General features: G+C 38.1%; 1 protein-coding gene across 1 annotated transcript in view; it reads right to left on the reverse strand.

Moving 5' to 3' along the window:
• LOC126184965 (leucine-rich repeat-containing protein 40-like) overlaps positions 1–12,591 on the reverse strand; it is a 200,392-nt gene that overhangs the window by 33,570 nt on the left and 154,231 nt on the right. Inside the window, exons 7-8 of the mRNA XM_049927661.1 lie at positions 10,383–10,577; positions 6,474–6,617 (exon numbers count right to left, since the gene is read on the reverse strand). Of these exons, the coding sequence (XP_049783618.1) occupies positions 6,474–6,617; positions 10,383–10,577 (339 nt within the window). The remainder of the gene's footprint in view (positions 1–6,473; positions 6,618–10,382; positions 10,578–12,591) is intronic.

Genomic DNA, 12,591 nt, shown 5'->3' on the forward strand with positions numbered 1-12,591 from the left:
CCTCATCCGTAAAGAGAACATTTGCACTGAAATGAGGATTGACACATTGTTGGATGAACCATTCGCAGAAGTGTACCCGTGGAGGCCAATCAGATGCTGATAGTGCCTGTACATGGTACGGAAACAACTGGTTCTCCCATAGCACTCTCCATACAGTGACGTGGTCAACATTACCTTGTACAGCAGCAACTTCTCTGGCCCTGACATTAGGGTTATCGTCAACTGCACGAAGAATTGCCTCGTCCACTGCAGGTGTCCTTGTTGTTCTAGGTCTTCCCCAGTCGCGAGTCATAGGCTGGAATGTTCCATGCTCCCTAAGACGCCGACAATTGCTTCGAATATCTTCCTGTCGGGACACCTTCGTTCTGGAAATCTGTCTCAATACAAACGTACTGTGCCACGGCTATTGCCCCGTGCTAATCCATACATCAAATGGGCATCTGCCAACTCCGCATTTGTATACATTGCACTGACTGAAAAAACCACGTTCGTGATGAACACTAACCTGTTGATGCTACGTACTGATGTGCTTGATGCTAGTACTGTAGAGCAATGAGTCGCATGTCAACACAAGCACCGAAGTCAACATTACCTTCCTTCAATTGGGCCAACTGGCGGTGAATCGAGGAAGTACAGTACATACTGACGAAACTAAAATGAGCTCTAACATGGAAATTAAGCGTTTCTGGACACATGTCCACATAACATCTTATCTTTATTTGTGTGTAAGGAATGCTTCCTGAAAGTTTGGCCGTACCTTTTTGTAACACCCTGTATATTATTTCAGTAGTGAATCAGTTGAAATTGAGAGAGAGAGAGAGAGAGAGAGAGAGAGAGAGAGAGAGAGAGAGAGAGAGAGAGAGAGCATAGGGGGTGGAGGGGGGAGAGGGAGCATGAGTTGTGCATCCATGCTTTAGCTCAGAAGATGTTTTTTTTTCAGGGGTCTTAGCAATTTACTGTCCTTTCTTTGGTTCTCCTGCTCAAATTTCTTCTATTTGGTGAATCATGATGTATCCTAATAATCTGATTTCTTTATGGTTGTATGCAGCACGATATAAACAGTGTGTCATTGTGCTTCAGACACATTCACATGAAGATCTCTCACCACTATGTAAACTTATACTAACTTGTATGCAGTGATTATGTGATGTTTACAAAACAATAGTATTTACACACTTCATTATATTGGGAAATCAGGTAGCTATGCGACTGTTTTATGACAAGAAATAAGTTTACGAACTGTATATATTTGTTTGACCAACAGGAAGAATTGCTGTTACAGAAAGGGGTAAAGTATAATATTAGTAAAAGATTGGTAGGTAAGCTATTAAAAATACTTTACCTCCCATAGAATTTGCAACGGACACAATCAAGATTTCGAAAGTTGATCAGAATAAAATTGCTATTGCAGCTGATAAAGTGATTGGTAGGGAGTCTAATACGACTAATGGTTGCGTAAAAAATGATGTAAAGGTAGTAGAACGCATTAACAAGAAGTTAGCTGAAAACAGTGCTATTAACGTTAAAGCAGATAAGGGTAATTCAATGAGTGTGGTTACTAAATGTGAATATATTGAAAAATCCTTTAAGTTCTTTCAGGAGAATGGTATTAAAAGTGTTAATAGGGGCCGTACTAATGAGACTACAAATAGACTAACTGATAAGCTTAAATCATGTAATGGAACTCTCTTTCCAAGGGAGTTGCAATATATTAAAGTAATGAACTCGCTAGTTCCCAAATTGAGGGCGCAGATTAAGGCCCATAAGGAACTGAAACTGGTGAGCCCAATTGTTGATGGTAGTGCAGGCCTCGTATGTAAAGTAGCTAAAAAATGTATATGCTTTCTTAATATGTATTATAAATTCAACTGGAAGTTTTCAATTAAAAAAACAGTGTTGAGTTGACAAGTTTAATTAAAGATGTACCTATAACTGATGATATGACTTTCATTTCACTTGACATTGTGAACTTATATACTATTGTACCTGTCGATCAAACTGTTGATATTATCTCCAACAGTCTTAGAAGACTGTGCACTTTTTTTAAAGCTGAAATCACTGAATTCATTCATTTGCTTTCCCTCTCTGTTTAAGATACATTTTTTATGTTTAATGATAAAATATATGTTCAAAAACATGGCCTAAATACGGGCAGTACCATATCTGGATTATTAGCAGACATTTTTATTAATTACCCTGAAGACAGATTCATTCATGAATATCCCGATTTGGCTAGTAAAATTATTTATTACTACACATACATAGATCACAAACTCTTGTTAATTAAAGGAAACAAAACCAACATTGATGAGATTTCACCTAAATTTAACAATCTGCAAGAGAATATTATTTTTACAGTTGAAGTGGGTACCAGAGGAGCGGGGTGGGGTGGGGGGTGTTCCATTAACTTCCTTCACCTAGCCATAAGAAATTAAAATGTGAAAATAGTAATCATGATGGAATTTTTAGCAAGAATACTTGCATAGATGTTACTCTGGGTTACAACTCCAACCATCTCAAATAACATAAGAAAGCCTTTTTCAGTTTTACCATTAACACGATGTTTAACCTCCAAGTATCAGAACCCGACCACAAAACTGAGCTTCAAACTATGCAATTTATAGCTAAAATGAATAATTATCCTAATGACTATGTAATGAACATTTACAATAAAATAGCTAAGACTTATGAGTAGGGAAGAGTGACCCTAACAATTAATGAGGGACAGTGTAAAAAATTTGTTATACAACCATACTACAGTATTATGAGTACCAGGATAGCTTCCATTTTCAAAAAATTTAATGTTGCTGTCTCACTTTTTACTGAAAATAGACTGGGCCATTTACAAACCAATAATACACATAAATTTAATTTTCTTCGTGAATGAGGTTATACAGGGTGTACATAAAGTCTGGGAAGACTTTCAATTATCTATTGCACAAGAACGAAACATTGCACATATATCTTCCATACGTCACTTTGAAGAGAAACCCTGAAAGTTTTTTTTTCCCCATGTATACCGCCACAACGTAGTTTGGTAATTTGCCGATAGTCAGCGCTAGTCACAAACATGGCGAGTTCGACAAAAACAGGTGTGCTACAGTTGTTCAATGGATGTTCAGAACCAAGTACAGTAAGAAGCCACCAACAAGCAAGGCCATTTACCACTAGTACAACAAATCTGTTACGATGGGTTACTTGTACCCAGCAAAGAGCAGCGGACGTCCCAGTGTGAGTGAAGTGAATGTGGAGCACGTAAGAGAGACATTCATAAGGAGTCCAAAGATATTGGTGCATCATGCATCCCGTGAACTTGAAATGGCTTCAATGACAGTGTGGGAAGTCCTGCACAGAAGCTGCCTTTGGAACCATTCAAATTGGAGCTAGTGCAGAAGCTCAATGATGATGACAAAGACAAGCATTTTGAGTTTTGTTCGCAATTGCAACAACTGAATGAGGATGGGTTGATCGCTTAATTTTTAGCTACGAAGCTACATTTCACACTAATGGGAAAGTGAACAGGCACAATTGTCGAATCTGGGATACAAAGCACCCACACGAATGCACTGAATTTGAGCGTGATTCCCCAAAGGTAAATGTTTTTTGTGCCTTGTCATGCCGAAAACTGTACGGGCCATTCTTCTTCGCTGAAAGCCCTGTCACTGGATAGTCCTACTTAGACATGTTGCAGCAAAGGCTGATGCCTCAAATGCAGTCGGACTCTCCATTCATCTTTCAGCAGGATAGGGCTCCACCCCATTTTCATTGTGAAGTTCGTTGGTACCTGAACATGGAGCTGCAGCATCGATGGATCAGCCATGCTACAGAAGGGGACAGATGTTTTCTGAAATGGCCTCCCCAATCACCAGATCTCATTCCGTGTGACTTTTTTCTGTGTGGACACATTAAAGATCTGGTGTATGTACCACCTCTAGCATGTGATGTACCAGAGCTCCAGGAGAGAATACAGGAAGTGACTGCCATAGTCAACAAAGTCATGCTGGGATGGGTCTGCTACACTGAGGAGAAAAGGGCAGATAGTTCAATCTCCTTGAGAAGAATGGAGATATTCTGTAATCAAAAATCACCTGGTTACACCTTGCTTAATGAGCAGACAGCAATGAGGAGCACCCATTTTTATGGGTATTTTAAATGCGATCCAATTATTTTGAAAGTATGGGACAATCCACCAGTCCATTGGTGCCACACGATTACTCACGATGTGAGTACACATGATATAATTGATGTGTTAAGCTTCTCCTCCAATAATTTTCATTTTCATCTTGTTTTACATGTTCAATAACATCAAACTATGTGATTATTTGTCCCACTGAGGGTTTGTTATGTACAATTATGGGCATTTAAGGTATTTTTCTATTTAGTGTACCACAGTCGCTCACTACATTTGTTTCGCTTAGAAGTAATAATTTACAGGTGAAGCAAAAATTAATATTAATATAAAATGATGGTGTGAAAACTGTTATTACTTGTTGGATTTCTTCAATTATTAAATGAATTACAGTCATATAAACTTTGTTAATAAATGTTGGAGGTTTTGTGAATGGCAAGTCAGAGGGTCTCATTTCTCCTATTGATGTATCTTTTATATTATTTATATTCTTGATTTCTCAGGTTAAAAAATTGCATTTTTAATTTTAATTAGTTTTTTACTGTTCTTTTGTATAATGTCTTGGCCCCCATTTAAATAAAATATACTCTGGGTAATAGGTTATTTGAATAAAGAGGTTCTGTGATGCCTATGTCATGCACCGAACTTTGCTGCTTGTAATTGTAAGTTGCATGCTCAGTTCTAAATTTGTTTGTTAGCTGCTATGTTCTTCTATATTGATGCCATGTTGAAGTTGTAATTGGTGCTTTTATTACATGAGTCTTCAAAGACTCTAATATTTGGAATGTACTGTGTGTCATAAATGTAAGGTACTCAATGTGACTTATGCCTATGTTATCAATATGGTCTTAATGTCTGATTTTATGTCTTATACTTTTCTTAGCATTGAAGTAGTCACGTGATGAATGAAATCAACTTGCTGTAACAAATGATTTAAGACCTCTTATGACTGATGCTTACAATTTTCTTGTTTACAATACTAATATTTAATTAGCTTCCATAACTGGTTTTGTAGTAGGTGCCAATCATCAGATGGCTATGAGTAATTTTGTCACCATCTTAACTGCCTGTGTTAAAGTGTACAAAATTACAGTCACCTGTAGATTAATACATTTTTTTAGTTCCAGCCACAGCAGCAATCCAAATAAACAACAACAGTGTATCACATTGTTTATTACACTCACCTCAATGAAATTCCAACACATGGTGAAAAACGAAAGATTTCCATTCAAATACACAATATAGTATTGCACTAATCTCAATTAAGGTGTGTATTTAATATGTCAGAAGAAAGGTTACATTATCTTACATGAATAATTAACTTGAGAAACATTTATGTTAGGGGAGTGACATATTTATGGAATACTCACCAAATGCAAATATGAAAAAAAAAAGAATACCTATAATGTTTGGACCATTTTGAAAGAACCCAGAATATTTTGTATGCCAATGTTTTACCCTGGTTGATAGCCAGCAGTCCTACACAAAACAGGCAAAGTCAGTTTCATCTGCCAGTGTTTTATGCAATGCAAAATGAATTATTCTTATTGATTACCTCTGAAAAGATAAAAGAGTAACTGATGATCAACTAGACGGAAAAATTGAGAATAGGTGTGGATTGAAGTAGAGAAAAGACCTTTCCTCAGTACGGTGCACTTTTGTCAGTGGGAAAACTGAGCAATCTGAAATACAAGTTGCTGCAACATCCACCTTGTGCACTGTAATTAGCATTCTCTGACTTATACCCACATCTAAAAAAAAATGTAGTTGGAATATGTTTTCAGTCCAATAATAATATTATGGCAGTCATACACGGATATTTTTCATACCTACCAGAATAACACATTGTGGATGGAATCTGCAAAATGGAAAATTGTTAGACAACTTGCACTGACCTAAATGTGGCCTATGTCAAAATTGTGTATATTTTACCTAAAAAACTATCCTTCACTGCAAGACAAAAAGCTTTTCACCTTGACCATGCATTTACTGGTGTTGAGTTACGGCTTTTCCATTTACTAATTTAGTAAAAATAAAAAATATGTTACACAGGCATGTTTGCTGAGAAGAAGGAAGGATCTCATCAATAACACAGTTAAAGATGTAGCACAGGCTTAAATTGTGCAAGGGTGATGAAGGAAATTAGCTAAGCGCTTTCGCAGGAATTGTCTTGACATTCACCTAAAGTCATTTAAGGGAGTCACAGAATAACTAAATCTGGCTCACTGGATGGGGATTGGCACTGCTGTTCTCAAATACAGTGTCTTATCACTGCACCACCCAGCTCAGTATTTCAGTGGGAAAGGATAAGCAGAAAATTAGATACACTATAAAAAGTACTTACCCTTCAGGTAATTCAGTGAGTCTGTTTCCTGACAAATCAACAACTGTTACAGATGCAAAAGCAGCTTCATCAAATACATATGGGGGAACATCTGCTAGATTTTTCTTTGCCAGATTCAGACAACGAGTTACTCTCAAGTTAAACCTGAAAGCAAGTAAAAGCAGATATCTGTTGGTAGCAACACCATACAAAACAGATAAAGTAATTGAAAAAAAAACTAGGGTATAGGTAAAACAGTCATGGTTACTGAGACCATATATAATTTCAAGGCTGGTAATGAAATTCAAAACAAATGACATGATTGGCAAGGATGGGAAAGGAAATGGACTATATACTTTTCAAAGAAATCATCCTGGCATTTACCTTCATCAGTTTTGGATATTTGAATGTCATTCTCCCAAATACAAGTTTTAAGATGTATGTAACATTCCCAACAATTTATAAATTGCATAGCAAAAAGTAATTTATTTTAATAACAGTATAACTTATGCAATAATGGCCATTTGAAAGTAAGTGACATGGTGTCGATGATATTCTTGCAGCTGTTGTGTGTACACATTGTTCCTTCAGTCTAATTATCACAACTATCTGAATGTTTCGTGATCAATGAAGATAATGTAAAAGTAATATATCCAACATTTAGACAACATAAATATGGTACACAGACCACCAATTTATTTTCACAATAAACAATTAATATGAATTATTTTATCAATTTAACCCTATCATATTGTCCTCAGATTCATCCTGATCTCCTTACATTTTTACTGACCCCTAGCCCAGTATTGATCTCACTGAGTGTAGTATCCTAACCGCTGCACCCCTCAGTGTGCTGAACACTGCATGCCTACACTAAATAAATAAAAAATAAAATAACTGTTTCTGCTAAGTTCATAAATGTTCTGACCTGTGTAAGACTGTAGTGTGGTCCACCATATCACATGCTTTTTCTTAATCAAGAAAGATATCTACTGTCCTCAACTTATCGTTTAGTCAGGTGTCTCACACAGAAAAAAATAATTTAAATTGGCGACAATTCTATCCTGAAGACAAACTGTGGGTATCACTACAATTCCACCTATCAAGATGTGTTGGTACTCTTTTTTATAGACGACCTTCTTAAATGATTTGCAAATCCTGTTAGTAACGAAATCAGACTGTAATTGTCAGCCGGCCTGTGTGACCGTGCGGTTCTAGGCGCTTCAGTCTGGAACCGCATGACCGCTACGGTCGCAGGTTCGAATCCTGCCTCGGGCATGGATGTGTGTGATGTCCTTAGGTTAGTTCGGTTTAAGTAGTTCTAAGTTCTAGGGGACTGATGACCGCAGATGTTAAGTCCCATAGTGCTCAGAGCCTTTTTTTTTGTAATTGTCAATATTATCCATTTATTCATTTTTATGCAATGGATTAATAAAGAGTATCTTCATCTGTCTGGAAACTGACTGAGAAAAAAGAGAGTCCACAAATAGAGGACAGCACTAATGTGTCACACCATTATCTTTTTTGTTTTCCCAGGAAATATATGTATTATACCAAATAAGCACCTCATTATCAGTTCAAAATGAATATTGAGAAATTTATTATGGATATTTAAAAAAACTATCAGAGCTCAATTCATATCTAATAAAATGCTGAATGAGATTCCACAGAACAAGGCTGACTTTTTGTATATTCCTAGGACAGACTGAGTGGATGTTACAGAAATTCAATATGAAAACTATCTACAAAATGACAAAACAAACTAGTGGGTGCCTGAGACTGACTAAGGACAAAAAACATCTGATCATAACACTGGAAGTATATTTCATATCATGAATCTGCAGAAGAGTTTAAAACATAAAATAATCTATAAATAGCAGGATTCTGTTACACACACTGTAATGAATGCAGGCAGCAACATCTAAACAATTCTGCCATACCAAAGTAAGTGTTACGTAGAGGTGATTATGTCATCAATTTCAGTCATCATGACCCCACCACCTAAGCCTGTTCGCCCTGCCTGCTCCCATCTATAGAGTTCATTCCTAGTTTTTCTTTGATTTCCTCATTGTGGACACCCTCCTGCCATTGTTCCCATCTACTAGTACCTGCAATCATCCTAGCTACTTTCATATCCATAACCTGAACCTTGTTGATAAGGTAACCTGAATCCACCCAGCTTTCGCTCCCATACAACAAAGTTGGTCGAAAGATTGAACAGTGCACAGATAACTTAGTCTTGGTACTGACTTCCTTCTTGCATGAGAGAGTAGATCGTAGCTGAGCGCTCACTGCATTAGCTTTGCTACACCTCGCTTCCAGTTCTTTCACTATGTTGCCATCCTGTGAGAATATGCATCCTAAGTACTTGAAACCGTCCACCTGTTCTAACTTTGTTCCTCCTATTTGGCACTCAATCCGTTTATATTTCTTTCCCACTGACATTACTTTCGTTTTGGAGATGCTAATCTTCATTCCATAGTCCTTACATTTCTGATCTAGTTCTGAAATATTACTTTGCAATTTCAGTACCTTAAAAATTTTGCCTAACATTGACAATTACCACATGTGTTTAATATTAATAAATAAGTGAAAAACTTTAACATACTGAGAGAAAGCCTAAAATGGATGGTATATGGATGCTGCTATGACATCAAATCTCTACTGCACAATATAAATTATGTGCACAAAAATAATCTATGCACTTTGTTTAAAGTAATTCCTTTGACAATAAATGTTCATCATGTTAAACAAATTCCTATAAGTGACAATGCATAGGTAATACAATAGTCAAATAGTTCAATCATTACTCATGTAATGGACTGACTGAACGTTCAGTTCCATAATGTTAGGGACACTGTAGCTGGTGTAAAAGAGAGATAAGTTATAAATTGGTCACACAACCCATATTTAATGGCAGCTGAAGTCTGTAGGATTAACATCACATTTCATTATGACAGAATAATTTATATATTGATATACGGCCAGCAAAATTTTCTGACTTACAGCATCACAGAAATAATGGAAAACCTTGGTTGGTTGGCACTCGAACAAGTATGGTAATTATCTTATGAGGCCATACTAATTAATGCTGATGATGTGATTATGGAAAACAATTGCAAGAATATCCTGCAGTACCCTACATATCACTTTTGTAGCAATCATGAAATAAAGATTAGGGGAACTACACATTGTACACAGCATATATGCAATCATTTCTCTGATGCTTCATCTGTGAACAAAATGGGAACCTCAATCAAAAGTTATACTACATATTTTAAGAGTACTATCAGGATACAGATACAAAATGTACCATAAAAAATCACAATAAAAATAGAGGCAAGGTACAAAAGGAAATATTGCAGTTTAACTTCCCATTTCATATGCTTGAGAAATTTATAAACAGCACTTGATTGAGAGCTAATCAGATAGTCAAATGAAATGCATCAAAGACAGTTATGCTGAACAATATAAATGCTATGATAACAAGAAACAAATTAGCAAACAGCACATAAAAAGATTAAACTATTGTGCCAATCTCCCCCCCCCCCCTCCCCCCTCCAACATATACAAACACTTTAAGACAAACAAATTTATATGATAACACACAAGCTTCAAACAACTAGAGTACAAACAATTGATGAAGTGCAGTTAACTAAATAAAGATGTTAATTCACATATTTTGATCTCAACAGTTGTTTAGTTATGACTTTGACAGAGAGAGACAACACATAACATTCGAAACAGGCATTTTCTATAAAGGTCTTGCTTATCCACAATTTACGTGCCCTATAGTCCTTCAGATTACAAACTGAGAGCAACACTGTGAAAATTGAAGAATCTAAGCTCTAAAAATTTTTGGTGACATTAAAATCTCAAACATGTTCTTCCAAGTTTTACATCCATTTCATTTCATGAAACTGTAATTACCTGTTGGGAAACTCCACTTCTTCATCCTCCTCAGCCCTGCCTTCAGGATGATTTGCCTCATCTAACTTCTTACGCAACCACTGCAGTAAGTAAGGCGTACCGCATAATACAACATCCTTACGTACTTCTGACAAAGGGTTACCATCTACATGCAAGCTGCTCAAATGTGGTAGCAGGGCCAGTGTAGCAGGCAAACTGTAACAAGAAAAATATTAATTTCTATAAAAACAGTACCCGTATAAGAGTAAATAATAGTATTATAGCTTAAATTTTTAATAAATTTTAATAATGTGTGTGGAATCTGACACTATGAATATTAATGTGTTGATGAAGAGTGGTACCAGCAAGTGTATACTCGTGGATGACTCAAGACACTGCTTCAGACAGCCGCCACTAGATGTGTTCTGCTTGGCGTAAGTAAAACTAAGTTTACAATCACTTGCATAGGCACTGACACAGAGGCCAAAGGAACGAACAGGCAGTACTGTGGTTGATGAGGAAGATGATGATGAAGTTCAAAAAGCGAATGCTTCACCAGAAATGAAGTTCAGAGCATAACAAAAGGCATTGTAAGCATACGTATACAGTCCTGGGAATGATCCATACCAAAAGGCATCAAGAAAGACAAGGTCAAAAAATCTACTACCAACAGCACATATTGAAGGCTTCATAAGGAAAGGAAGGAAGATTAGGATTTGAGTCCTCATTGACACTGAGGTCATTAAGAGACAGAGAACAAGCTCAGAATGAGTCAAGAATGGAAAAGAATATCGGTCATGCCCTTCCAAAGGAATATCTCAGCATTTGCCTGGAGCGATTGGGGGAAATCACGGAGAACCTAAATCTGGATGGTTGGATGTGGATTTGAATCACCATCCTCCCAAATGTGACTCCAGTGTGCTAACCACTACACCAACCAACTCAGTAAATGGCTTCAGAAAACACTAGAAACTGTCAGGCAAGTGGAGGGCCCTACATTCTTGTATCAGTGGACAGGCCCAAGTGGTATACCAATAGCAGCAACATCTCTGCTTGAGCGAGTTATAACCAAAACACTAAGCATGAATATCTCTGACTTGACCTCCAAATCAGTACTCATGCTGAATGGGGAATCAAAACCACTGTCTGATACTAAACCCTCTCCCCCCTATAATCTACAAGCAGGGTCATATAGGGAGGGGGGAGACTGGTGGTGGAACCCCGCCAAAGGCTTCCATCATACTACTTCACCTCAATCGGCTGGGCTGGATGTCAGTGGCATCTGAGGGATTGTTAGGTGATAGACAATTCCAATGGAGCAACTACGTCCTGCCTGGAGGAGAGTGGGTGCCGGCTGCAGTCCAGATGGGGACAGTAATTCTGCCTTTACAGGCACTGCAATCTTTGGATGCTCAACCTCTGCCGACTGCTTGGGGAGTGGATCGCTGGCATTGGTGGGACCTGGCAGTGGCTTATGGGGTGGAAGCAATTCCACCTCCATTGGATCCAATTGCTGGTCGTTGTTGACCCCCATGCTGGTGCCTAAATTGAGACAGAGGTTGTAGCTGTGACAGGCAGGCTTGTCCCAGGTGTATTTGCCTGAATTATGCCCAGTCAGCTGCAGTGGAGAGGGGTGGGGATAGGGGGAGGGGATATATTGCAGTGTGGGCAGAGCTGATTTTGATGTTTGACTATATACTCCTCGCTAGCTGAAACCTCAAACATTTGTTGCCCCCTATTGCCGATGATGATGCTTTGGCTTGACCCAAGGTTCCAACTGAAAATACATGGCCATATATGGAGGTCACAAAGTAATAAGGCTGTGTGCATGGGTGGTGGGCTTGGTGAGTTGGGTGCCCCAGGTACAATATGGGGCGAGACCTGTGCCTGTGTGGAATTTTGGCTGGACTGTGCACATTTAAAGACCGGAGGGGGGGGGGGGGTGTCCAGTATGTTATGAGGGAGTTGGTGAATGCTTGCCCAGTCAGCTGTCATCATCATCATCATCATCATCATCATCTCCTCGTACATCAGCATTTTGAAGGTCCTAACCATCTGCTCAGTTTCAGAAGGGGATGCTGGATGGAATGAGGTGGTGAAATGCAGATGCTGTGAATTGAGAGATGTTGTCAGAAACCAGGCTGGAAGGTGCCCCTTCTATTGCAAATGTGGTGGTGAGGGCACGGTTGGTAGCTGTTGTGGTGGTCAAATCCCTCCGTGTCACTCATGG

The sequence above is a fragment of the Schistocerca cancellata genome, chromosome 4 (assembly GCF_023864275.1).
Source record: "Schistocerca cancellata isolate TAMUIC-IGC-003103 chromosome 4, iqSchCanc2.1, whole genome shotgun sequence".
NCBI classification, from domain to species: domain Eukaryota; kingdom Metazoa; phylum Arthropoda; class Insecta; order Orthoptera; family Acrididae; genus Schistocerca; species Schistocerca cancellata.